The 27,279-nt window shown below is 41.5% G+C and overlaps 1 protein-coding gene across 2 annotated transcripts; it reads right to left on the reverse strand.

Annotated features, from left to right (window-relative positions):
* Nucleotides 1-4,785: 4,785 nt before the first annotated feature.
* Nucleotides 4,786-24,331, reverse strand: scn2b (sodium channel, voltage-gated, type II, beta). 2 transcript variants are annotated; one of them, XM_085245436.1, is made up of 6 exons: nucleotides 24,074-24,331; nucleotides 10,946-11,106; nucleotides 10,642-10,858; nucleotides 9,016-9,208; nucleotides 8,100-8,156; nucleotides 4,786-7,855 (listed from the first exon to the last, which is right to left on the reverse strand). In XM_085245436.1, exons 1-5 carry the CDS (start codon nucleotides 24,147-24,149, stop codon nucleotides 8,147-8,149), a joined length of 657 nt encoding a protein of 218 aa, XP_085101562.1. In that variant the 5' UTR covers nucleotides 24,150-24,331; the 3' UTR covers nucleotides 4,786-7,855; nucleotides 8,100-8,146. The 2 variants fall into 2 exon arrangements, with proteins under 2 accessions (XP_085101562.1, XP_085101563.1); XM_085245437.1 differs by lacking the exons at nucleotides 4,786-7,855; nucleotides 8,100-8,156 and having other exon boundaries at nucleotides 9,012-9,208.
* Nucleotides 24,332-27,279: the final 2,948 nt, after the last annotated feature.

The raw sequence follows: 27,279 nt of genomic DNA on the forward strand, positions 1-27,279 counted from the left end.
ATCCCGCCCACTGTACTCTTTGGCTGCAAGTGAATATCCACAGACAAAACACCACAACATGTTGACATGTTTAAGAACATCTTCAAATGTCTGTGTATTTGTTCTTCTTTACTTTGATTTTGATTATTTAAATTGTTGTTATTGCTCGGGAAAACTGATATAAGGTTGAGGAAGGCAACATTCTGCACATTTAAATGTAAGCAAAAACACTATAAAGTCTGCTGATACATGATTTTATCTTCACTACATTAAAGAATTCCATTTTCTAGAGTCTGACACATTTTCACAGATTAATATTTAATTATCACACAATGATAATGATCATTGGTGTTAATTACACCATTCAGTCTTATAAAAAACAAACAAACAAAAAATGCAAACACATTTGATGTTTGACCCAAGAAAAAAATAAAAGATGAATAAACATAAATAAAACACTGATGATGTGTATTATGCATGCTCCTTACCACTTTCGAGATTTTATTTCCTGTTTTTTCTCCTTTTTTTCAGAACTATCCAAACAGACGCGATGGATCCTTGACCTCCCCAGCTTGCACACACCCACATGTTGTCAGATGATACATCGTTTGGAATTTAATGTCATTTCCAAGTTCGAGTATGTGTGGGTTGCACTGATACATAGTGAGAGACATCCTCTGCCTTTACACAGCAAGGTATGTGTAGGCAAATATGTAGATGAATTCTTAGTAAATCCATGATATATGCACACGGCAAAAGAGGCAGAATGAGATGCATACACATATACAGTGATAAATCAACACATCCATCTTTGCATATGCACACTGCCACACAGTCACATGTGAGCACATGCTCACACACCTGCCACTGGACAGGGTGACCTTGGATGTGTGTAAAGAAGGAAGGCAAAGCAAGAGAGGATGTTGCACTAAAGAGAGAAGAAGAGAACATTTAGGATCAGGAGTGGAGGATGTGGGTCAGCGGAAGAGAAGTTAAAGGAAAGGAAAGACAGGATGGGTACAGGAGGAAAGAAGGGATGAGCGGTCAGGGGAGCAGGTGGGGGGATGACAGGAGCTAGGGGAGGAGAGATGACAGGAGGCAAAGGAGGGAGGTGAGATGAGAGGCGGAGAGAGGGAGGGAGTGGAGGATCTGTTTCTGGGACGGCCAAGCCAGTGAAATGCTGCAGTGGTGCCATACTGCTCTGAATACAGCTACAGAGAAACACTGAGCTCTTAGTCCCTTCCCTCTCCTTTTTTCTATTTCCATACCTCCATCCTCTCATAGCCATCCACCCAGCCACCCACCACTTTCACCTCTCTGGTTAACCTTCATCTCACCCCATACTTCGACCCCCCCCCCAACCCCGCCCCCCACCCCCCTCTCTCTCTCTCTCTGCACCAGCCGGTGAGTGAGCAGATTTCACAACGCATCTGAGTGGAGGAAGACAAGGTGTGGGCCTCTCTCCACCTCTCCTTTTCATCTGTCCTTCCTCCTTTTCTTTACCTGAGCAGGTCAATCTGTCTCTGCTTCTCCAGCACCCATTCTCTTTGTCGCCCTTTTCAGATGTTGCTGCATGCTTGACTTTTTGTCTTTCATTGTCTTTGCTTTCTTTTTCAAATTTGTGTTGTTCCTGCAGTTTGTGCTCCCGTTATTTATATGTCTATCCATCCATCTGTCTGTCGGTGCGGATCCGCATTCATCAAAAGGTGAGTCATGTCTAAAAGTTAAGAGCAAATGTGCTGTCCATTTTGATTCGCACACTCACACACCTACCAGTAAAGTTAGAGATGTTAAGTACCAGATGGCAAAGCCGATATTTTATGAACCTCAGCTGGCCTCTTGCTGAAAATTAGTTTTGGAGGTTTATTGTGCAGTATTATATTGTCTCATTGTTAAAAGTCAGATATCAAGTTGTGTATAATTGGCTCAGTACTCTTTAACAAGATGGTAGCTTGGTGTCTAAAAGGTTTAAGTATAAAAACTGTTTGCAGAAATAGGTTTTGTGCAGTAGCACTGTAGCCAGACCCTTTAAACTCATCATTTTGTTGTCTTTAAGTTTTTATTTTTGTTTGGGTTTATATGTCCCACATGTTGTGTGATTAACTTCACAAGAACATTTAAATCTCCTATTATACATGATAGGAATGTTTGTCAAACTACACACAGCTGTTATTAGCTGTTTCTCTGTAGACTTGTGCTTTTGGTTTCTCGACCATGGTTTTTAATCTGACATTTCTGTATCACCTTTGTAGTTGAAGTGTCAGATTTGTTGCACTGTTGTCATTATGAAAGCTCTTCCAGAGCTGAAAACATTATTTCAAAATCGAAGTATTACTGAAACTGCCTTCTGGGTCTAAGATAGATCAAAACAATCTGTGCATGGTTTGATGTAGGTTTGCTTCTTGTCTGCGTTGTAGTAAAGACACTGAATGCATCCTTTAATCTTCATTAACAAAGTCACCTCTGATTCATTCTCAGTGGAGCAGCTCCAACTTTTCCTCTTGGATGAGATCAGAGTACAGCTTGGCTTTCTAGCTTTGAGACTAATTACTGCTCATATAATGTGTACTTGAGCTATCATAGTGTAAAGAACAGATCCTTGGAACAGTTGAAAGATACTCACTTGGTGGCATAGCATAGTAGTAAAAGAAAATATGCTGCGCAATACTGTCAAAGACAGAGGTGAATGATGGGATGCTATAAGTCGCAACATGGTTACAGCTGTTAGCGGTGTTAATGGATGAAGGATTTGATAGCACAGGTTAGCTTTGACTCTGAAAAAGGGGTTCCTACTGTGGCAATTGCATGGAGGTCTGAATCCTTGCCAGTTTTCTTTGGTGACTTTGTTTTCCACTCAGTGCAAAGACATGAGGCGATGCCAGGACTCTAAATAGACTGCAGCATAAAGCGAGAGTTATGTTATCATGCTTGTGACAACTGGTGCTATATTGATTTTTACTTGTTCCTGTAATCACACAACATTTTTGATAATGCATAATGCGCTTCCCCATCTTGGTGTTGATCCTGCATTGTCATAATAATGTTCCAAGATCAACATTGCACCTGACCAATCACTTTGTTGTGATGTCCTAGCTTTGCAATGTGGGAAGAAAAGAAACAAATACCTTTGTTAGTATAAAATTTCACAAAGTGTTTTCTTTATTAATACACAGAAAACAATAAATTGAAAAACAATAAATATATATAAAATTAGGTTAGCTATTAGCCAAATTTATGCTACTTATGTTATTGTGCTAGTGGTAGCCTTGAATAGAATTAGCCAATTTTTGCTAATGATAAAAGAATCCCACATACCACAACATACTAAGAGGAAGCTATCAAAGCAGATTTAATGTATGCCAACCTCAGCCCAGCAGTCAGAGCCTGATCTTTATCAGGTAACAAAAGCAGTGATGAGCAGCCAGGCTTGTAGCACATTGGCTTACATTTCTCCCTGTACATGGTTCTACAGTGTAGAATTGTAGTTGATTGCTTTAAAGTGTCTTCGCGCTGGTTTTCAGCTTTGCTTTGTATTTTCAGCTCTGTACAGAAGACGATTCGGGCTACTGGAATAAAAAAGTGGGGGCCTCTTTTTTCAGAATTCTGAGAAAAAAGTCAGAATTCTGACTTTCTTTCTGTGTGGTCAAACAAACACTAGAAGACAAATTGTTGGGATTTGTGCCAGAGAGTCAATAAGTAGCTCAAGCTTAACACTATCCGGTTGTTCAGTGATGACGCGACGAATCTTACTTCCAGGTCTAAAGTAGTCTGCGTTTAATATGGCTTTTGTGTTGTTAACATGTTTAATGTTATGTATTTTCTTCTATTTGATCTCAAAAAGCTCCTAAAACAGTCAGTGATCCCTGTTGAGCTCCCTCGGCTTTTATTACCACTAATCATTTATTTAAGCTCAGTTTTAAAACCTTAGGATGTAACTACAGCCCAGCCCATGCAGCAGTATATGAATGACTAACCTCGTATTGTGGATGGATTATCTCAGTTGTTCTCCTGGCTGAAATTTGGTCCTTTTACAGCATCCTGCCATGCGATTACATTTGTTCCTGACCACCGAGAACACTCACGTTAACTTTTATCGAGTGGAAAAAAAGTTAGCTTGTTTATATTATGCTAACATAGCTGTGTCGCTAGCGGTCATGTAGCACATCATTAGCTATAGCTAGCCCAACTTCAGTAACCCTACAAACGTCACTGCTGTTTAGTTTTCTGTCTTCATTTATACTGGAAGTGATAACAGAGCTGTACGTTTTAATTTGTTTCCTAAACCCCGCAGTCAGGACATGCTATATTTTATTTAGATAGAAGCTAGCGAGCTAACTCCCTGCTAACTTCTAACTCCGTTAAATGTCATAAATTCCGTTTTCATGGATGCCTGGATGTTAAACTCAATTGTTACACCTGGTAGAGCAGAACGCTGATCATTTTATTAAAGATGAAAGACTTTAGACAGTTTTTCAACTCTCAGTAATGCCATAGTGATCGTTTGATATATGGACCTGCAGCGGAATTTAGACCCAGACATGGCTAGTGACGTCAGACTGAACAATCGGCTTGACTGGTAATAATGTGACAGTGCATTTCATGTTATGGACTAACAGGAAAGTAACATATCAATCAGTGTAACAAATAATTTTCTCTGGTGTGTAAATAAGTAAGACAATGAAATATGAAATGAAGAAAAAAAAACCCCAAAAGGTACCAAGTGATGTGTAACATATTGCATTTTTGCAATGATCAGAACAAACGTATATCTAATGGATGGATGGTTAAAAAAGGACAAAAACCTGATATTTTCATATATATTTATTTGAAATACATTGCCACTTGTTTAGAGGCAGCGCAGTGCAAGCATAACTTGATGTCCACTAACATGTAAAGTGATATAACAGAAACTATTCAGGGCAAATTCATAGCTTGAGGTGGAAAACAGCAGTGCACAATATCTAGCACATTATATTTTTTTTTTAACTGTAAACTGTTTTGAATAATAAGTATACTACACCACAATATATACTATATTGCTGATAAAACCTGTCTGGTGATAACTGCAGTAAATTTGCCCTAAATGTTAATCTGCCATCATCTTATGGGTCAACAAACCCTGTAACTTAAACATGCATGATTACACACAGACAGCAGTGTACCAGGAAATGTGTGTGTGAATGGGTGGATGACTGGATATGTAAAGCGCTTTGGGGTCCTTAGGGACTAGTAAAGCGCTATATAAATACAGGCCATTTACCATGTGAAAAAGCTAATGAAAAAACTCAAAATTTTGTAATCACTTTATTATTCTTTAGCACATGATTGTACGAAGTGACAATTCTAGCTTTTATTGACCAGCACAGAGCAATACAAGGTTGTGAACATATTACAGTGACTAGATGTGCCATTAATATTTGATGAAATTATGCAGTGCATCATCCATAATAATGGACAACAAATGATAAAATCATAGATCTTAACAGACCTAAATATAGACCTGTACACAACTTTTTTTAAATTTTTTTTTTTAACAGAGCCAAAACCCAGGTCAGGCCAAGCCACCAGATTTGGAACCCTCCCGTTTAACAGTTACTGAGACATCACCTTGTGACACTGCTGTCTCATTATCGTAGTAAACTGAAGTTGAATCATCATGGGACATTCTGACAATAACAAAGTGTACATGCTGGACTGATATTAAAGAGTGATCAAGTATTTTACTAGGAGAATATATATTTTAAAAACATTCAAGATTCTCTAGTCAACCTTATAGTGAAATACACAATCACACATTCCCTATAACAGTTTTAATATCATTACAATATCTGCACTATATATGTTTTTTTCCCCATTTCCATTATATTCACATGATCTCCACTACATTAACATTAGAATATGTATCACTGTTTTGAGGTGCAAACAGTTTTGCACACCGTTGTTGAGGTAAAGTCATTACTTTGGAGACTTAGCTAGAATAGAATATGTAAAGCTTTACAACTATTTAATAGACATTTTTTCTTAAGCTTTTATATACACTCTAAAAAGTGTATAAATTGGGAAGCAGTGATTCAGTTTGTCCATTTTTATGTTTCTATAAAACAGGATTTCTGTCAGTTAGGAATGTAAACATTCAAATATTTGCTTTCAGCTGTGACTTATACCAGCTCGTGATATAGGAGATGGAGATTAGTACAATATATTGCTGTTGTCTGTGTGTAGGTCACTGTTGTGACAACCTTTAATAGATTCTATCAATAAAAGTTGGCACATAAATTATAAGACTCAATATTCTTCAATGTTGTGGCCGTCATTTTAAACTTTCTTTCGTATGTTTTTGTTCTTTGACAAAGTGTTAGTTGTGTTTATATTGTGTGGATTTCTGAGAATCCTGAGTGGAATATGCAAATGACTGTATAATGCAGTGCAGTCACAGATATCATCAAGACTAAAACATTTTAATTGTATGTAAAACAGAGAATGAATGAAATCTGTGCTTATCACTGCAACTTCTCTATTCAGGCACTCCAAGTCATTCCTATACAGTATCAGGCTTAATGGAAAGGTTCCTGTTATGGGGGTGGACGGTATGACATACAGTAGAATTATTTTAAAAAGAAATAGAAAAAAAGAATAAAGAATGCTATTTTGTTTGCATTAGTATAGAATCTAAACTACATAACATATTCTGAAAAGCAATTCATGTAATCAGGTTATTCATTTAAGTTATTCAATTTATTAATAACAAACTGCTAAGACATAGGACAGAGGCAGCTCAAAAATGTGTAGATACTAAAAAACATTTTGTTATTTTGAAATATTTGCAATAATGAAATGGTTTGAAGTATTTGCAGTATTCTAGTGTAAAGACAAATATTAATGGGGCACTTGTTTTTCTGGTTTCTGAGAGAAGTTGACTGAATAAAAAATCTGTAGAGTGCACAGACCAACTGCTTTGTCAAAATTCACCAGATATTAGGAATGTTTGAGAATGCTTTCTGACTCAGACACAAGTAGATTTCGAGCTCCGTGTAAACATAATTTGGCTTACTCACTGAAAACTGGTCATATTTATATAATAGCAAAATCCAGCTGTGCATCTAATGTATGTTAAGACATGGTGTCCATACAGGCAGTTAAAAGACTTTAAGGCAATGTTTAAAAATACCCCACTAGATTCACAGTATGTATGTTAAAAAACAACAAAAAAACCCCATTCAAAACAAAACCCCAACATTGGACGTGTTAGACATTGGAGTTATCAGCAATTTACTGCCACAACAGATATACATGCTGCATATGATAGTTGAAATAGCTTCAGCTTTCATTATGTATGAAGCATTATCTCCACAACCGCTGTTATATTTATCAATAGCTCATTGCAGGCAGTTAAAGGTTTTTCTCCCAAAGCATGGGATTGAATATAAAACATTACAGCTATACAAACAGTAACAGCAAAAATATTACACTGTCATTCAGTTTTTTAGTTAAAGTTCTATATTCAAAATATACCCTCATATAATTTTTTAAGTCATACCGCCCAGCCCCATAGCCCACCATATATTATGCTATGAAAATGGCATTCTGTGTCATAAGAAAAACCTCTAATGTTATTAACAGTGAGTTAAAGCTATGAATAAAACAATATGCATTTACTGGGTAAGTTACCAGATATTTTCGAGGAAATAGACACATTTGATTCAGACATACAAAAATATCCTCAACACACACACACACACACACACACACACACACACACACACACAAAGAAACAGATATATGTGCATTAGACATCCGCGCACACACAAACATGCAAACGGGATGGAAGCATAAAGAGGTGTGATTACTATAGATCCTCAAGAAGGGATGGATATGTCTGAAAGACAAGAGAAAGTAACATTTTTTACTTAAATGCAATAGGTATAGTGTCTTCTGTTCATTACAAGTCCCTTTAAATTTCTTGCTAATGACATTCTTAAGTAGCAAGTAAGATGGAAAGCTAATATTACTAAGGTTTAAGTCAACTGTATTTCCTTTTTTTTCTTCAGGTCAAGTTACACTCCATAGCAGACAATGGGCTTCCAGTGGATAAATAACTGTTTAGCTGAGGAGATATTTACCAGGGTTTTGGGAGCTCCACAGGCTTCTGGTTTAACCACATGATCCATTATGGTTGCCTGTAGCAAAAAGAGATGCAACATTATGACAGCAGGTTGGCTTTGAAGTAGAATGACACATAGATAAATAGCTACGTACTTTATTCACAACCAAGGGGAAATTCAAACATCCAGCATCTCAATTTAAAAGCACACATCCATACATTTATAACCATAAATAAATACATAAATAAAATATTTAACTCATTTCAAAAATGGGGATAAAAGAGGGTGTTAAAAAGACTTAGGAGCCGTCTGCCCAGCCAGTGTGGAGAGGGTGTCTGCTGTTGTCCATTATAGCTTTCAATGTTTTCAATGATGATAAAGTGAATAAGTCAAAGACATAGTTCTGTCAGGGCTATTTTATTTCTTTTGTGCCAGCAAAACTCTTTCCATTCCTGGCCATTGTTAACAATTAAACCTGCACTATAACCAACACCTGGCACAAACTCACTGGTGTTTTTGGGTCAAAACAGCTTCTGTACTATTTATATTATAATAAAGTTAAACTTGGATATTGCATAGTTCACTACTCCAGCACTTCTTTCTTTCTTTTTTCTTTTAAATAAAAGCACTTGCTACATTTCTGCCCAAGAAGAGCCAAGCATGGGGCGTTTTGTTTTTTTCCTTTATAAGTTGAACTTAACTGGGAAAAAATGGCAGTAACAATAATAATAACAACAGAAAAAAAGTACCAGACATTTTTCCTAAGTGTGCTATGTGATATTTGCCATGGCAGAATACTCTTTTTATACGTAGCCTATGTTGTAGGAAAACAGCTGCTGTAAGAGAAGTGGCATCCAACTTCTTTACTTTTCTGTGTTTGTGCTGCTCGTAGTTTTCAAGTGATGGTTAATGCTTTTATGCCAAGATCTCTTACTTGGTTCCTTCTTCCGCAACACCTTCAGCCTCCAGTTTCCCCTCCTCCTCCATTTTCTCCTCTGAAATGAGTTCCTGTTTCCTGTGTCGACGGAGACATTTCACAACTACCATGGAAAGGATCAGCAGTGCTAATGCTCCTCCCACAGAAGCCCCAATGGCAACCGCAATGGTTGAATCCCTTGGAGGTGGGACTGAGGAAAGGAGAGGAAAGGAGAGGAAAGGGTTAAGCATTTTGTAGACAAGTGAGGTGCTGACTAAAAGCTCTGTAGGGTTGATTAAACAGAGTGGAAAGTAAGAAAGTGCTGCTGAGTTGGTCCATGTGAGTGCATATGTGTGTGTGAGAGATGCTGATGGACTAAGTTCAACCTCTTGTTGGTCATTAATAAGTAAAAAAGCTGAATCATCATCATCAGGAGATCGTCATGCTCGAGAAACAAACATATACAAATTTTGGCGATAACGATAACAAAATAACGCTGAAAACCAATAAAAACCCTGAAAACTATACATTTAACACCTGAGCCTCAACTCTCGCGGCCCGGTACCAAACGACTCACGGACCGGTACCGGTCCGAGGCCCGGGGGTTGGGGACCGCTGGTGTATTATACGTGGGTTAACGAGAAGCGATTAACACCTCACGACCAGCTCCCGATCATCAATCGCTTGGTCGTGAGGATTTCAAACAAGTTTGACTGAGGGTGTCACCGCAGCTTGTCACACTGCGTACGCGCAAACACAAATGTCAGCGAAAAAGACAGCGTAGCACGGCAGTGCAGCGTGTGATCTGGACACAAGCGATGGAGGCACAACTTGTAGAACTATTTCAAGCTCACCCGAGCCTTTTCGATGTGGCCTCACAAAATTATCATGACCACAACAACCGTGAAAATAGTTGGATCTACACTGCTACTCAATCACAGCTGCCTGATCAATGTTTTTCATTAGCAATTTAGCAAAGTTGATGGTGGTGGTGTGCGTGTCTGTGTGAGTGAAAGACAGAGAGAGAGAGCGAGCGACAGAATTTCTGTTATAACCTTCATTTTATGGAGGCACAGTGTGAGCACTCAGGTCGCATCAGAGCATCGGGCGGTATAGTGTGAGACCCAGCATCGTGACCTACGAACTTCTAACCCCTGCGAGTCAATAGTACAGTTTGAGCAGGAGCTGAATCGCGCGACTGAAAAAATCGCAGTGTCTGCCCAGCATAAGAGAGGAGCAAAGCTGCAGATCATCCTACACAGGATAATCAAAGCAGTCAAAGCAGTGCAAACAGCCCCAGTATGATCAATGTTATGATAAAGTTAAACTCGCATGTGGTATAGTTCACTATCTGCTACTACTAGTAGTGAGATACTATTTTTTGTCTTACTGACAAGTGGAATTTTTTAGGAATCTGGTGTAGTTGAATATTTGTTTTATTTTCCAAACTGACAACATTTTGTGCTGTGGTTATTGTAACTTGTTGTTCTGAGATGATTTCATATTGCATGATGTTAAATGGCACCAAATGATGCTTAGTGAAATGGGAATGTAATTCTGACGCACATGCATTTGTTTCACAAGTTGATCAGTGGAATAAGGTTACCCACTTTGTGTGTGCAGAAGTTAAAATAAGAATCTTACGTTCTGTGACAACATTAAGCTGTATGATACCATGTCCCTGGATGCGGTCTGGGGGGTTTCTCACATAGCAGTTGTAAATACCCTCATCCTCCAGTTGAACATTTGATAGAGTGATTGACAGGTCATTCTTATCCAGGTTCCCAGCAAACGTGACCCTTTCTCCGAACCGTTCTGATCGAAGAGGCACCATTCCCCTTTTCTTATAGTATGTCATAAACTATGAAAAGAGAGCAAGCTTTTGTAACAGGCTCAGAGATTTAAAATGTAAGTACTTTGCTAAAAATTAATGAAGTATCCATTTTACCAGTTCCTGTGTATCGTTGAGTGTTTCTTGGTAGGTCCAATTCATGGCAAACTTGGTAACATCCATCTTATAGCAGGAAGTGAAGACACAAGAGATTTTTACCGTTGTTCCATTTAGTGCATTAATGCTACTGGCCACAATTACGTCCATGCTTGAACAACCTGTGAATACAAATAAACAGCATTAGTGATGATAGTACTAAGATTAATACATTACATTTAAACCATTAAGGAGGCCCCAGGGCAGACCCAGGACACGCTGGAGAGATTACATCTCTCACTTGGCCTGGAAATGTCTTGGTGCTCCCAGGCCAAGCGAGAGACATCATCTCTCGCTTGGTCTGGAAATTTGAGGTGTGGGTTTCTCTGCTTAGGCTGCTGCCCCCGCGACCTGGCCCCAGATAAGCGGAAGAAAATGGATGGATGGACATTTAAACCAATTTATATCCATTTAAAGTTTGAAAAAAATACAAAAATTTATGAGAATGATCAACATAATTTAACATAAAATGTCTATCAACTGGTTTAGCGTTATTAAAAGCTGAGAACTATGTTTGTATATGTACAGGGTTGGCCATTTATATGGATACTGTCACAGGATACTGTCCTCATGTCTGTATTTAAGCCTTTTGTTTTCTTCATGCCATTGTCGGTTCGTCTGTTTATCTCACCAGGGTCACAGTTTTAGTCATGGTCTTAGCCTGTTTACCTCACCTCAGTCATAGTTCTAGTTTTCATCTGTTATGTATTATTAGTCTTAGTCATGGTCTTTGTTTATTATTTTTCCACCACAGTCATAGTTTAGGTTTTGGTCTCAGTACCATTTAGTATTTTGTTTCTTAGTGTTTTGCCTGTTTGTTTTTGGTCTCTTGGTTCATTTCCCTGCCGTCATCGCATTAAAGGTTCACCTTTCTGTTAATCATTACAATTCCTCGTCATCATCTGCTTTTGGGTCCTGTTTCCACACACATCGGCGCACCCCGCCGTGACAGTACGAACCGACCAGTCATGGACCCAGCGGATTCTGCTCTCACCGAGTGTCTGGAGGAGACTGCTCGGATCCAAGCGATCCTCGACCGCATCTTTTCAGCGCCCGATTTGAAGAGCAAGTTGGTAATGATTAACGTTGCTGAAGCTATTATGGAGAGGGATCCCCGCCTTCTCCAGCTCCCGGACTCACCTGCCATAGTTGCTGCCTTTACGAGGATAAAGGAGATGCTGCAGGCTCAGGGACTGTCGAGTCAGGAAATGGCTTCCAGCACCCACCAGTCACAACAACCCCACAATCAGTCATCACCATTGCTGCCTCCGGAACCTGAGTGTGTTCGTGTCGGTTCGCTGAGATTCGCCGCAGCGTCACCACCTCTCAGCTCGCCAGTTTCCACGCCCTCATCACAGTTTCGCCATACTCCTGTCACAGTTCAGCGCGAGGAAGCTCCGCACACCATAGACTTGGACGACGACGAGCGCCAGTCTATATTCTGCGCTCTCTTGGAGGAGGAGCTCCGGTGGAAGCCGTGGCTCATTCCGGAGCACGAGCATTCTTTCCGGGGAACTCGACTGGCTCTCGGGGGACCTCGGAGTTATCAGGGACTTCCACCCATTGCTCCGCCATCTTCCACTCCTAAGAAAAAGCGGCGTGCGCGCCACCGACGCTCCGTATCACAAACACAAGTGAGTGACTATATCTTGGCTCCTCATGTTTTTTCTCCGGAGGTTTTTGAAACTGACACTGCTTCTCCGGTTCATGAGCTCGGCTGCAAAGAGACTGTTTGCACAGGAAATGCTAGCCATCAGGCTCAGCTAAGCTGTTGTGGGACTGCAAACCAGGCCGTTTTGGAGCCGGGGACGGAGGTGCAGTTTGTGCAGCCTTTTTCAGTGTTAGCTGGAGGGCCCGAGGAGCCCATCCGGCCTCACATTTTGTCTGCTGGAGGTTCAGAAGACTCCAGCCAGCTTCATGCTTCGTTTGCTGGAGGTTCAGAAGAATCCAGCCAGCTTCATGCTTCGTCTGCTGGAGGTTCAGGAGAACCCAGCCAGCTTCAAGTTTCGTCTGCTGGGGGTTCGGGTGAACCCAGCCGGCTTCAAGTTTCATCTGCTGGAGGGCCCGAGGTGCCCGTCCAGCCTCATGCCACGTCAGCTGGGGGTTCAGGAGAACCACACCAGCCTCATGCCTCGTCAGCTGGAGGGCCCGGGGAGCCCATCCAGCCTCATGCCTCGTCAGCTGGAGGGCCCGAGGAGCCCATCCAGCCTCATGCCTCATCAGCTGGAGGGCCCGAGAAGCCCGTCCAGCCTCACGCCTCGTCAGCTGGGGGTTCAGGAGAACCGCACCAGCCTCATGCCACGTTTGCTGGAGGGCCCGAGGAGCCCTTCCGGCCTCATGCCACGTCTGCTGGGAGGCCCGAGGAGCCCTTCCGGCCTCATGCCACGTCTGCTGGGGGGCCCGAGGAGCCCTTCCGGCCTCATGCCACGTCTGCTGGGGGGCCCGAGGAGCCTTTCCGGCCTCATGCCACGTCTGCTGGGGGGCCCGAGGAGCCCTTCCGGCCTCATGCCACGTCTGCTGGCGGGCCCGAGGAGCTCGTCCAGCCACCTTCTGCTTCTGCTACGCCTGTTCCAGCTTCAGCCTGTGCTTCTGCTTCGCCTAGTCCAGCTTCAGCCTGTGCTTCTGCTTCGCCTGGTCCAGCTTCAGCCTCTGCTTCGCCTGGTCCAGCTTCAGCCTCTGCTTCGCCTGGTCCAGCTTCGGCCTGTGCTTCGCCTGGTCCAGCTTCGGCCTGTGCTTCGCCTGGTCCAGCTTCAGCCTGTGCTTCGCCTGGTCCAGTTCCAGCCTGTGCTTCGTCTGCTGCGGCTCCGGCCTGTGCTTCGTCTGCTGCGGCTCCGGCCTGTGCTTCGTCTGCTGCGGCTCCAGCCTGTGCGTCGACTGCTGCGGCTCCGGCCTGTGCGTCTTCAGCCTCGTCTGGTCCGGCCTGTGCGTCTTCAGCCTCGTCTGGTCCGGCCTCCGTGTCTTCAGCCTCGTCTGGTCCGGCCTCCGTGTCTTCAGCCTCGTCTGGTCCGGCTTCGGTGTCTTCAGCCTCGTCTGGTCCGGCCTCCGTGTCTTCAGCCTCGTCTGGTCCGGCCTCCGTGTCTTCAGCCTCGTCTGGTCCGGCTTCGGTGTCTTCAGCCTCGTCTGGTCCGGCTTCGTCAGTGTCGTCATCTTCGCCTGGTCCGGCTTCGTCAGAGTCGTCATCTTCGCCTGGTCCGGCTTCGTCAGAGTCGTCATCTTCGCCTGGTCCGGCTGCGGCCTCTGCTACGCCTGGTCCGGCTTCTGCTTTTGTTTCGCCTGGTCTGGCTGCGGCCTCTGCTACGCCTGGTCCGGCTTCTGCTTTTGTTTCGCCTGGTCCGGTTTCGGCCTCGACTCCTGTTTCGCTGTCGTCAGTTCCGGCCTCGGCTTTTGTTCCTGCTTTGCCTCCGCCTGGGCCGGCTTCGGCTTTTGTTCCTGTTTCGCCTCCGCCTGGTCCGGCTTCGGCCTCTGTTTCTGTGTCGGCCTCGCCTGGTTCTGCGGTTGTGTTGCCGTCGCCCAAGCCTCGTTTTGTCCCTCGGGATCGCCGGCCGCTTTCCGGGCCGTCAGCTGGACATCATTGCCGTCGGGGTCGGCCCCCTGGACCTTTGACCTCCGACCTGCTGTGCTTTCGACCTCCGGGTCGGCCTCCTGGACTTTTGTCTTCTGACCTGCTGTGCTCTCGACCTCCGGGTCGGCCCCCTGAGCTCATGGGTTTTGGACTGCTGGACCGTTGGCCTCCTGGTCGGCCTCCTGATCTTTTGGATTTTCTTTGGTTTTGCTGTCGACCTCCGGGGCGGCCTCCTGAACTTTTGGATTTTCTTTGGTTTCGCTGTCGACCTCCGGGGCGGCCACCTGAACCGCTTCGCCATGCGCTCCTGTTCTGCCGGGTCCGTGGTAGCCCTCCTGAAGATGGGTCTCGGATTTTTGTGCCCTTGTTGTTTTTGGCCTGTGTGCTTCTGGTGCTTTGTTTTTGGTTTTGTTTTCCGGCCATTTAGAAGTCGGCCATCTTGGATACAACTTTTGTTTTTTCAATAGGAAGAGGGCCATGTGACACATCAAACTTATTGGTAATGTCCAAGCACGGGGCGATCCGTGGTAACTTGTTAACGGAGATTTGCCGCGTTATGGCGTTAATGTCATTTTAATGAGATTAACGCTGACAGCACTAGTGGGAACAAAATGAATATGACTGAACATTTACGCCAACATCATCCTAGTGCAAAGACAAGTGGAAGCAGACAAAAACAACAAGCACACATGCTACAAACTTTACGCGAGTCATTTAGACAGCCGTTAACACATGATTCTCCTTATGGAGACCTGATATGTTTAATATGCTGCTGAGAATATAGCCCAGAAGAAGCGTATAGTATAGCTTTTATTTTCTCTGTAATAAACTCTCTTTTCCAAAGATGAGTGATTTCTCGATCAGAGATGTATATGCATACATATATATATATATATATTAGGGGTGCAACGATACACAAAATTCACGGTTCGGTTCGGTTCGATACTTTGGTGTCACGGTTCGATATTTTTTCGATACAAAAAAAATGTTCATGCCTTTTTAATTTGTCATTTATTAAAATTATAAATATATATTTTAACTCAAAAGTACAGTTTTTAAATTTAACCCTAACCCTTGTGCGCGTTTTTTATTTTGACAGCGAATACGCACCTGCGGACCACTTATGTGCAGCCCTGGTTATTTAGCTCATCATATTGCAGCCACAGAAATTATTTTGTCCATGAAACCATAAAGCTGCACTTTCTTTTTGCCTTATAGTCTGATTTGTCATAACTTCTCCGTTTTGTGGTAAGCTTTTCTTTGGCTGTCACTTCTTCACCCTGACCTGTCTTATTTGGCTCAGCAGAACTGAAATGCTTTTACACGCACTCACATAAGCTCAGCGATTCTCTGCGCGATCAACCTCTCACATGTTTAAGCTTGCTGCGGGAGATTTCACTTGTCATGTTTGCATAGTAAGCTAACGATTAATAAGACGATGTCAGAGGAATTGGTGCACAAATTATCATCACTCACAGATCAGTGCTGTCGCTCTCCATACACAGTTCGCACGATTGCAAAGTGAAAGCAAAAAAACAAGCGCAAATTCAAACGCGACTTCAATATGTCACATATTGACAGTGGCTCACCGATGCCAATGACATAATTACCCAGCTACATTTCTGAAAGAATGCAAAAGCATTGACATATATTTTTCCTACAATAGCCCGACGGGCAGGGAAGAGATAGATTTTGGTAGCTCGACTGAAAAAATCGCTAGCTCCGGGACGTCAGGCTAGCGATATTGCAAGCCCTGTATCTGATTGAGGAATCACTCATCTTTGGAAAAGAGAGTTTATTACAGAGAAATGGCTCTTTCCAAAATAAAAGCTATACTATCCGCTTCTTCTGGGCTATATTCTCAGCAGCATAAGGAGAATCATGTGCTAACAGCTGTCTAAATGACTCGGCTAAAGTTAGTAGCATGCTTGCTTTTTTTTGTCTGCTTCCACTTGTCTTTGCACTAGGATGATGTCGGCGTAAATGTGCAGTCATATTCATTGTGTTCCAGCTAGTGCTTTCAGGTTAATCTCGTTGAAATGACCTTAACGCCACAACACGGCAAATCTCCATTAACGAGCTACCGCCGATCGCTCCGTGCATGGGGCTAGACGGCCAACACGTTAACGAGCTAACTGCGCTAACACACTAGTTCACACCAATGTAATTGAGCATTGCATGGCACATTCAACATACTGTTTTACTTTAGTCCATGACTCGCTTACCTTCAGGGTCATACGTCACATGAAAACCAAAATAATTCCAAACGCCAGATCTGAATGAGAGTGGGGGAGGTCCATGTTAAAAGGAGAGCTTAACTTCTGTCTCGCTAGCTTGCCCTGCGCTCTTCCTTCTGACTATGCTGTCTGTGTTGAGCGCTCAGTGGATCTGCGCTCGACAGTGCAGCCTAGGCGGAGTAGTCGAACGCAGATTCACTGAGCGCTCAACACAGACAGCATCGTCAGAAGGAAAATTGATAAAATAAATTACAAATGTTGTATTGTTCGATACATATGCGTACCGAACCGAAAGCACTGTATCGAACGGTTCAATATCGATACGAATATCGTTGCACCCCTAATATATATATATATATATATATTAGGGGTGCAACGATATTCGTATCGATACAGGACAAATGGCATGTCATTTGAAAAAAATAGTACAAAAGAGTGGTCCAAGATAACTTTCTTGGGGTACTCCACAATCTACAACACTAATGTCTGAATATGGTCCATGTTTCCATACACATAGGGAGAGACAACCATTCGCACCTATGGACAATTTAGAGTTACCAATTAACCTATCCATGGCTCCATGGCTCCATGGCTTTGGACTGTGGGAGGAAACTAGAGTCCTGGAGTCCAAATTAGGCCTCTTATCAGGATAAGCACTGATAATACAACATTTAAAAAACATAAGACTAATGTACTGTCATTACTACAGCACACACGCCCATTTTTCAAATTCATATTACCATTTTTAACACCGGTCAAAAGTCAGACCAAATAAATATTGTTTTAGAAGTTTCTTGTATTATCTGTATTGGTAAAGTCCATTCTTCCATAGCCCTGTACAAAACTGTTCTTTTGATTGAACTGGTTCTTGCTTTGGGTAATAAAAATATTTTTCCTGTAGTCTGTCTAGTACAGTATTCCTTTCTGTTGATACTTCAATTCAATATTTTATACAACGTGATGGTGCCTTTGTAACAATAATATTTCTAATAAATACAATTTAAAAAATAAGCAATCTATATTTAACAATTAACCAATTAAGATATTTATGCACAATATTTGTGTTATATCCACAACAAAGGATCATTTGTACTGCTTTATTTTGTGCCATTTGCAATTTCATAATCTGCTCCATTGTACTATCAGACCATACTAATAATCAACATTAGACAATCAAAGACCTTACATGGCATTTAACTACTGAAATACTCTTATTTTAGCAACAGAATTATTAATGTGCTCTGTCCAGAACACTTTACTGTCTAAAGTTACACCCAGGATCGTCAGAAGGAAAATTGATAAAATAAATTACAAATGTTGTATTGTTCGATACATATGCGTACCGAACCGAAAGCACTGTATCGAACGGTTCAATATCGATACGAATATCGTTGCACCCCTAATATATATATATATATATGCCATTTAAGCAACTATTCTGATATTCTCAAATGAAAGCCAAATGCTTTTAAATGTACATAATATAAAATGAAATGAAACAGAAGTATCGTTTAGGTTCCTCAAGTTTCCTCCTCCCCTCTAACATCCTGTCTCAGCATGGGCTCACACTCCCCAGACAGAATCTGTGCCTCTCTCTCAGTAAGTATGTGTGTGTTTGTGCGTGCGTGTGTGATGGGACTCTGCACCATTCTCTCCTCTGCAGTCGAGTGTTTCTGGCTCCCTTCCCACTGCTGCTGCACCACTCCACCGGCCTGCCTCTCTGCACCACACGCGCACACACACACACACACACACACACACACACACACACACACACACACAATTTTCTATGTGCACAGTCCACCATAGTCAGGTGTGCTGTGAAGCAGCACTGCACCTGCTTTAACCCCTATCTCCCTAATAAACACACACATGCATGCATACACATCCTCCAAGAAAGTGTTAGCAGTGAGCCCACCCCACTAGCAGTGCTGTTTCAATGTCATCCCTTCGTAGTGACATATCTTTACACTGCTAACAGCAATGCACTCAAACAGCCTTTGCTGTCCTTGCCGCACATACACACGCATACAAGGACTACCGTCATACATGTGTCTTTGGTAGTGGAAGCTGTAAACATTCAGATATAAAACAAGGGAAACTGTTTGACATAGGCTCCTGCTGACTCAGCAGTCCTGTGGAGAGTCGGAAAAAAAGAGGCAGATGCAGAGACTTGCTAACAGATGAAATACTGCAGTGAAGAACCCTCATGTGACTCCTCCCTCTCACTGCCCCTCCCAATTTCCCTCTCCCCCATCTTTGTCCACCTCTCTTCCCTCCTTCCTTGTACCGCTTTCCAACCCCTAACACAGCCCCCCACCCCCTTTTTTTCTCTTTTTGTCTCAATTGTTTCTTTGTAATGCAAGGTCAGTGCAGAAGAAAGTAAAGTGAGGTAGATCTCTTACCTCCTCCGTATTGTTCCCTCTCCATACCTTGATTTCTTTAGGTTTGAATTGTGCAAATGAAATCAATTTCACAATAAATGTGTAAGTTGGTAAAAAAGTATCCATTTTCATTTAATAGAACAAAAATATTATGAAGGGGTAAAGCCAGCAGTCTAATCCAACACTAAAATGATTCGCAGACAACATAGTGTTCCAAATAACTACAGCCCTTTGGTTATCCAGTAAATATAAAATCCAGTAAAGGTTTGTAAAAACATATATATCTAGATAGTATGCATATAGCATGATTTTCTTTTAGAACTACTCTGGACTAATCTCCTCTGCTTCCAAGTCTCAATCCAATTAGGCCTCTGCAGGATAGCATGGACAAAACTTTCAGATAAAGAATCCGCTGAAGAGCAACTTTACAGAATACACAATATCTGAAAGTCTCTTGTACACATAACAGCAAAACAGCTTTGAGTGCACAAATGCTTCAGTTAGGTATTGAGAGGTTGTTCCAAATAAAATGACATCCCCCCAGCTTATTTTAATTTAATTGATTTAAAAAAGACCAAATAGTGCAGTTCCTAAAAGTACTAGGGTATTAGCCTACTGAGGAGTGGCTTAATATGAACTTCATGTTTGACTCTGACCTCTGACTTCCTCATCCCTCAGAGCCTGACATCCATGTTTACCACAAAGTGCCCATAACCCACTCTAATTGGGTTTTACATTTTACCTACACTGTCTGTCTAAAGACCTCTGTTGTTCTCACAAAATCTAATATTTTAACACCAAATCTGCCTTCAGCATTCAGTCAGACAGTGTCTGCTGGTTCAGAAGTGCTTATTGGTTTCTCTAAGCCATGGGCACTATATTATGTGCACAGGAGATTTGTGAGATTAAGTTGGGACAAGACAGTATTTGTTATTCACTTAGCTTCCACTTGGACAATCATCGTGTCACCGCATGTACTGTTTTTGCGTGTGAAAAATGTTCCAACAAACAAATGATTTTTCGGTGTTTTGGGAGACTTGGTGCAAGCTTGATTGCATGCGGGAAAGGGAGAGAGTAAACACTGGGAACTGTATATATTGCTCCAGCAGCAGAGATCAGTTTTGTTGTCAAGAGTTACACTTGTTTTTAAACAAACCAGACACATTTCTGTGGATAATATTTCAGCACCGGCATGCTGCTTTTAAATTTCTGACTCACTTGAACTGTCTCTAGTGCCCTCTGCCTTGGAGACAGCCTTACTACATTCTGCATACTGCAGCAGCCAGAAGCAACCCCCCGCCCAATCAGATTTTCTCTGATTACGGCACAACTCATTTAAAGATAACACAAAAAGACAATGGAGACTACTTGGGTGATATGTTACACAAATGTTAGTTTTGCGCATGGGAGACAAATAACCACAGATGTAGCCAGGCCTTTATTGATCTTCTTTCATTTTAGTGTTTTAGCCTTAGACTTCTCCTTTAGACTGAAAACAAGACACGAAAATGGAGCAAGTTTAAGGAGGAAGCTTTAAAAAGTACGCCATGTTCTCTGACTTCCTTCACCCTTTATGCATTATTGACAACCAAGTGTACTTATAGTAGAGTCTGGATGTTTTATGGTACACTTTACAGATATTAAAACGCTCAGCAGCCTCACAATCTTTCAGCAAAACCACAAAAGTTTGCACATGTTCACTCAAGTTTTTATGTGGAAGATTTTTTATAACAAACTAAGTATCACTTATTGGTATTGGTACTACAAAGTAGGGCTGCACGATTTTGCATAAAATGAGAATCACGATTTTTTGGCTTAGAATTGAGATCACGATTCTCTCACGATTTTCTTTTCCAGTATAAATATTTATTGCGCTTATTAACTGCACATCAACTTCGTAACAGTTGAGACTGAACATAAAAACAATAAATAAACATAAAAACAACAAATGTCTCACGTTTTGTTGTTGCCACAAAATGTTGTACTGCTTGAAATTCCGTCTCCACCGTTGCTCGGCGCTGCGTGTATAGAGCAGGTAGTGCAACAATAGAAAAATAGTTGCGGACGGCACTGTGTAGCGTTTGTCTAGGGTGTTGATCATTTTCCTAAATCCCTCGTTTTGCACAGTGTTGATAGGAGCCATATCTTTGGTCAGGTGATAAGTAATAGCCCCCGTAATTTCTTTGTGCCTGCGGGAGTTCGACGTGTATAGGGAAGCGCTGTATAAGGTTCCCGTTATTGATGTTTGGGTGGTTGACCGGGACGGATTTTCTCCTGTCACTTTCTCGTCATCCCTGACGTGCTCTCCGTTGTTTTTTCCCTGCTAATTTTAGGATCACACGGCACAGCTTCTGTATCACGTGGTATAAGGCTCCGCCCTTGTCATTTGTTGAGCAGGAACAGTGAGCGCTTGTTTTCATGCAGATTACGTCCCGGATCAAAATGCGGTACAATCGTCGTCGTCTTTTTTTTTTTTTTTTTAATCGTTGTCATTTGGAAATGAGATCGCACATAAGTATGAATCGAGATCGGGATTTTCTAACGATTAATCGTGCAGCCCTACTACAAAGTACCAATTATTACTGGTTATTAACCAACCAAGCAAGGTATTAGCAACCTTTGTAATAGATCATGTCCACCAGGACAATGACTTTGAAATTGTTCATTACTACCTCTAAATAACAGCTGTACTATTCCAAAATATACTAAGGTAAAAATAATTTGTTTAACAGTTCCAGTTTGCTCGTGTGCTAGGAATCATAACTGTGTCCCCAGTTTTTTCTTGCCAAAGTATACACCATACATAAAGACACTTGGACACCCTTCCTCTGCAAAACAGCAAAGTGGAGCTGCGCATGGCTTTCCAAAGTACTTGTCAAATATCTTCCAACAGTCCAACTTTCTGCTACAGTTACCAAACTCCCATCTGCCACAGAACTTCTTCATTTTTCTTCTTCTTGACTACTATTACATTTGACTCAGATATCATGACTGGTGGTAAGCTACATACACACTGGAAGCAAATCACAGGAATATCATCTCTGAGACTACACAAAGCGTGAAGTGACTACTGCCCATTTCCCATCATTCCCATAACTGCGGATGATAGGAAATGGGCAGGATGCGAAATAAACTTTTCTCAACTGAAGACTGAAGTGACTACCAATGAGAGTGAAAAGCACTGTGGTGTTAAGCTGCCCAGTTTGGAACTAAGCCACAGTGCCTATGACAATAATGATGTTAACATCTCACATAATACAGTCGTGTTTCAAACATTTGTCATTTATATAAACAAATTAAATTTCCACCACTCTGAATTACTGTAAGGATTCAGCTGTGATAACCTGAAACTTCTGTACTTAAGCTTGCCATGTTTTAAGGCAGTGCACTGTTATTACATGCCTCCTCGTGTCATTGTGCTGCTGCCCTCTAGTGCCTCTCTGTGAGAACTGAAATGGTGCAGGTGATGAGTAAAGTGACACTGATGGACAGAAGGAATTGTGTTAGAAAGAAAAACTGCAGAAATAAAGTCTGTAGGATGCTACACTCACATGTTTACAGAATTATTTGTCTAGACAACTAAAATTCACAATCCATAACAACATGTAACACAAAATATGTATATGTTTATGGGAACAGGGTTTTAATCACCTACTGTGTCTGAAATGTGGATCAGCATTGCTAAATGACACTGCAGCTAGCTGCTTAGTTCAGATTTTTAATAATGTGAGGTTAGGTTATTTTTGATATATTAAGAGGTATCTCAAACTGATGAGCCTATGTAAGATGCATTTGTCCCAACACAAATGCGCACTCACACACAAAGAGGGTGTGTGAGTATTTCAGCGTTTCTTTCCTTTAGTACTGGATTTACGTTGCCAAAAAACAAACAAACACTAACACACAAAGAGGGTGTGTCAGGCAACAGGTTTGCTGGCAAAAGCTAACTTTTGTGCATCTATTTTCAGCTATAAAAAAGGGTGAAACAACAAAGGGTGCTTTCATTGAAAACTATGCTGCTATGAGTTTACCTATATTTCTAAAATGGTTAATATAACTTACACTATTGAAATATGATCCTTCATGACATCTCCTTCCTGTGCTGTCCCTAAGACCGACCTTCCTAACACAGTGCTGGGATTTTGGATTTCACATTTGAGACTAACATAAGTAGCAGTGGGGGAATATTGGGGCTTCTATTATGGTATAATAAAGAGAGCACCGTTCCGATCTCTGGTAAAGATGTGCTTAAAATTTGGGCCTCTTTACTTATTAATACATTGTTGATGGTAAGGATCTTGTAGGGTGTGCTCACAACGTTACCGTGAATTATCATGTCTATCTGTTGTTGAACAGCCAGGAGTGTCTCCTGGTAATATTACCACAGCGTTAACACGCCATTAAAGGCCTATTTCTATCCATCACTCACTGCACTCACAACATTGAGCCATACTTGAGCGACCTGCTGGGTACTACTATTACTTGCGCAAACAAAGCCAATATTTATTTTTGTGTGCTGCATCATAATCCTCTTTAAGGGCTGTGATGTATTGGGTCAGTATTTTAGCTGTCAACAAAGGCTAAATTAAGATACAGAGGGGCAAACGGGTCGTTTCCCAGTCAGCACAACGGATCAAAAAAGCAGCGCTTTGCTTAAACTGGTCGCATAAAACCACAGTATTATGTTTTTTTGTCATGGCCTTGTCAAACTAGTAAATTCAGGGATGTCAGTCCCGCGACATTATCTCATATTATAGGAATGCCCCCCTCCACCCCTCCCATCTACCCCCTCTGTTGCCATACAACCCACACGCGCAAATACGAGTGATAAGGAAATATAATGTCATCGCACCTTTGATCGTGTACCTATGTATCAGAGCATCGGTTCGGGTGTTTTGTTTCTTACCGGAGAGCGAGAGCATTAGCAGCAGCGCGCTCACCAGCTGAACGCCAGACCTTCTCTCCTGCGCGGAGTAAGACATTTTCTGTCCTTCTTGTTAAAAAAATGAAGCCTATATCTTTATAAAAAATATAGTAAAATATAAAAGCACAAAGCCTGCTCGTGTTTGCCTTAAAATGCTAAAAAGAGTGTTTCTTTTAGAGGCAGGAAATGGCTGGCAGTGTCTGTAGCCTTATGACGGTTGATTTCGTGGTTGTCGAGTTCTTGGGGGGTAACGCTATAGGAGGGAGGGCAGGAAGGAAAGCGTGAAAAAGGGAGGATATCTCCATACAGATGCGACCTCAACAGACCATTTGTCAGAAATGGTAAATATAGCCTAAAACAAGGCAGTAAGCTCAAGGATAAATAGATGGACGACGATTCTTCTTCTTCTTACTGGATACATGTACTGACTTTGGTGGGGAAAATATGTAATTTTCACTTTAGCAAAATTAACTCTGGCGTTTTATACTTCAATTTCTTATACATCAAAATGACAGGGACATTTAAATGATTGTAGGCTCAGTAGGAAAAAAATGTTACGTATTTTTATGATCATTTATTATCATGAATAACAAAGCTTAAATTGAAGCCTATCATTAGAAAAATAAATAAATACACATAAAATAAATACATTTTTTAGTCTGTATTTATTTTATGCGTTTTATTGTGTTTTGCCCTCACAAAAAAAAGAAGCGGTCACGTAGAGAAACAAAAAATAAATGAATTAATAAAACAAAAATCGACCATCCTTTAATCCATTTCTCCATCCAGCCTTACCTTTGTGGTAGGCTGGAGACGATGCTGGGAAATAAAAGAGGCAAACACCCCCTGGCCACATTCACTCATCTTTTCACCTGTTATGTCATCTGCTGCTATGGATACAAACTGGAGAGGCCAGCATCAAGTGCGGCATATGTTTGATAAAACGAGGGAGATGGGCTGGAGGAAGACATGGCTGTGAGATGGATGCAAATAGGAGCCAGTTTATTCCTCACAGCAGAGATAATATCAACTTTCCGAAGAAATCGATAATGTCAGCATTTAGGAAAGAGAAGAAAATTTGGGGAAACAAAGACTGAGATGGAGGGTAGCGGGTGCCTAGACAAGAAGCGCGTAAGAACCCTGGGGGTAATAATGGGGGAGTGGGTTATGGACATTGTTCCATTAGGAGTGGAAAAAGGTTGGAAGGAAGAGAGCAGATTGGTTGCCACTCTGTGTTTATAATAACAACCCTGCTGACTACAACAGAAAAGCACTTAAAAACATCTTTATCAAAGCAATAGGGAGTTATATATAGAGTATAAGCACAGTCAACTAAAAGTTATGTCCATGGGTAGGAGTCTGCTGCTATCCAATCCATTTATGAAACTGTCATACTGTAACCAAACACCACACAGACATGTTATCTTTTTTTGCCAGATTACTCAATTCATCAGTTACTTTTTCATCAGTTACTCCCCCAGTTACTTGTGTGTGTGTGTGTGTGTGTGTGTGTGTGTGTGTGTGTGTGTGTGTGTGTGTGTGTGTGTGTGTGTGTGTGTGTGAATGTTAGAATGTACTTAGGCATAGATATGTGATTGGGTGAGTGAGACTTGTAGAAAGCACTTTTGTAGAAAGCCTCAATTGAGGCCATATACTTACGGGCCATTTCCAGACTTTATTGTTTACACGATGTTGGATGTTGCTTCAGAAGATAATCTGAAGAGCAGCTTGTGTACATACTCCAGCACCATCTGACAGTAAATCAATCACTTACATTAATTCAACAGAATTAATGTAAGTTAATGGTTTACGCTGCGGTGGTGCTGCTGGTGCTAAAGAGATGCATTAGGCTGAAGAAAAAGTCTGGAATGTTGGGGGTAAAACACATTAAAACACATAGAAATGTCTGTTTGTCTGACGACCCATCATGGCAGAACCAAAGAGCCTGGACATTGGTGGTGGGACAATTGGGGCTTAAATGGAGCTCTGAGTGACTTGGATGAGGTTTCACTAATGAGAGTCTAAGCACAGATTTAAACCACGCAGAGTGATGGCTGATTGACTCAAAGAAGGTGGGCAATAAGATGATTATTCAATCCAAACATAAAAAAGTATGAAAGCTATGCTTCATGCAGAATTGTCTCTATGTTTTTGTCCTTGACAGTTTAAACCACAATAAATAGCAACAGCATATATTTTGCTATGGTTATCTGCCTCTTATAACCCCAGTGATTTTCCTGTGATTTGAAATCTCGTGTGATCTTGTGAATTTCGTGAGTGCAGGCAACTAACCGCTCTTCCTAGATTGTATCATGTCATCTGAACAAGAACAAATTAAGTTTTTGAATTTCATGCAGATCCAACATTATTTAATTGCATTCACCATAGAAACATGAAATTATTTTGTTCAAATGACAAGTTAGACTTTTGTAAATGTAACAACCACCCAATTTTCTTTTTTTGAGTGTAAGGCTACGTCCACACTAATGCATTTTCGTTTGAAAACGCATCTTTTTCTCTGTGTGGCCTTTCATACACACTGAGACGGTGTTTTCGCTCAAGGAAAACGCAGCATTTTGAAAACACTCGAAAACGCATACATTTGAAAACGCTGCTTTCGTGTCACAGTGTGGACAGCGAAAACTGAGACTTTTTGAAAACGATGACACATTTTAGTCATGTGATGCAGTGAAGTGACCAATTAAACTAAGATAGCGGAGGGCATTATACAGCAGTTGTTTTGTTTGCTCCCAATTTTGACAGCCCTATTAAAGATTAATATCAGTTTGTACATGCTTCAGATAGCTTTTCTTCAAGTTCTTTAACTCTCACTCGCTTTGCCAACTTTGTACTTTTGTGTTAATCGCAGCAACAACTCCACCTCATTGTTAATCCATTTAAAAAACTCAGTGCTTTTCCTCAACATTTTGCTGCAATGTTTTCAGCTGTTTCAGCTTCACTCTTAGAGATGCTGATTCTCATTGTTGCTGCTTCACACTTGCTTGCAAAGTGATCCAATGAAGACTGTAGGCCACCCTGATGAAGTAGATCACTACCCTATCCACATGGCACAGAACCCCCCTGCAGTTGGTGGGGCCAAAGGAGAGAAGGGTTGAGGTTCTTTTGGGCTGAGTTATATGCTAAGGCACAGCCACCAGGCACTGTCCTTTGAGGACTCTTCCTGGGCC

The sequence above is a fragment of the Mchenga conophoros genome, linkage group LG14 (genome assembly GCF_057382185.1).
Source record: "Mchenga conophoros isolate Kocher_MC1m ecotype Shallow Benthic linkage group LG14, M_conophoros_male_GT1.1, whole genome shotgun sequence".
Lineage (NCBI taxonomy): Eukaryota > Metazoa > Chordata > Actinopteri > Cichliformes > Cichlidae > Mchenga > Mchenga conophoros.

What these genes read in the sequence shown, in the direction of transcription:
- scn2b (XM_085245436.1), bottom strand. Translation starts at nt 24,149, where the DNA reads ATGTCTTACTCCGCGCAGGAGAGAAGGTCTGGCGTTCAGCTGGTGAGC. An exon ending in GCTAATGCTCTCGCTCTCCG is followed by an intron (nt 11,107 to 24,073) that starts GTAAGAAACAAA and finishes TTGTATTCACAG; the next exon opens with GTTGTTCAAGCATGGACGTA. An exon ending in TCAACGATACACAGGAACTG is followed by an intron (nt 10,859 to 10,945) that starts GTAAAATGGATA and finishes CTCTTTTCATAG; the next exon opens with TTTATGACATACTATAAGAA.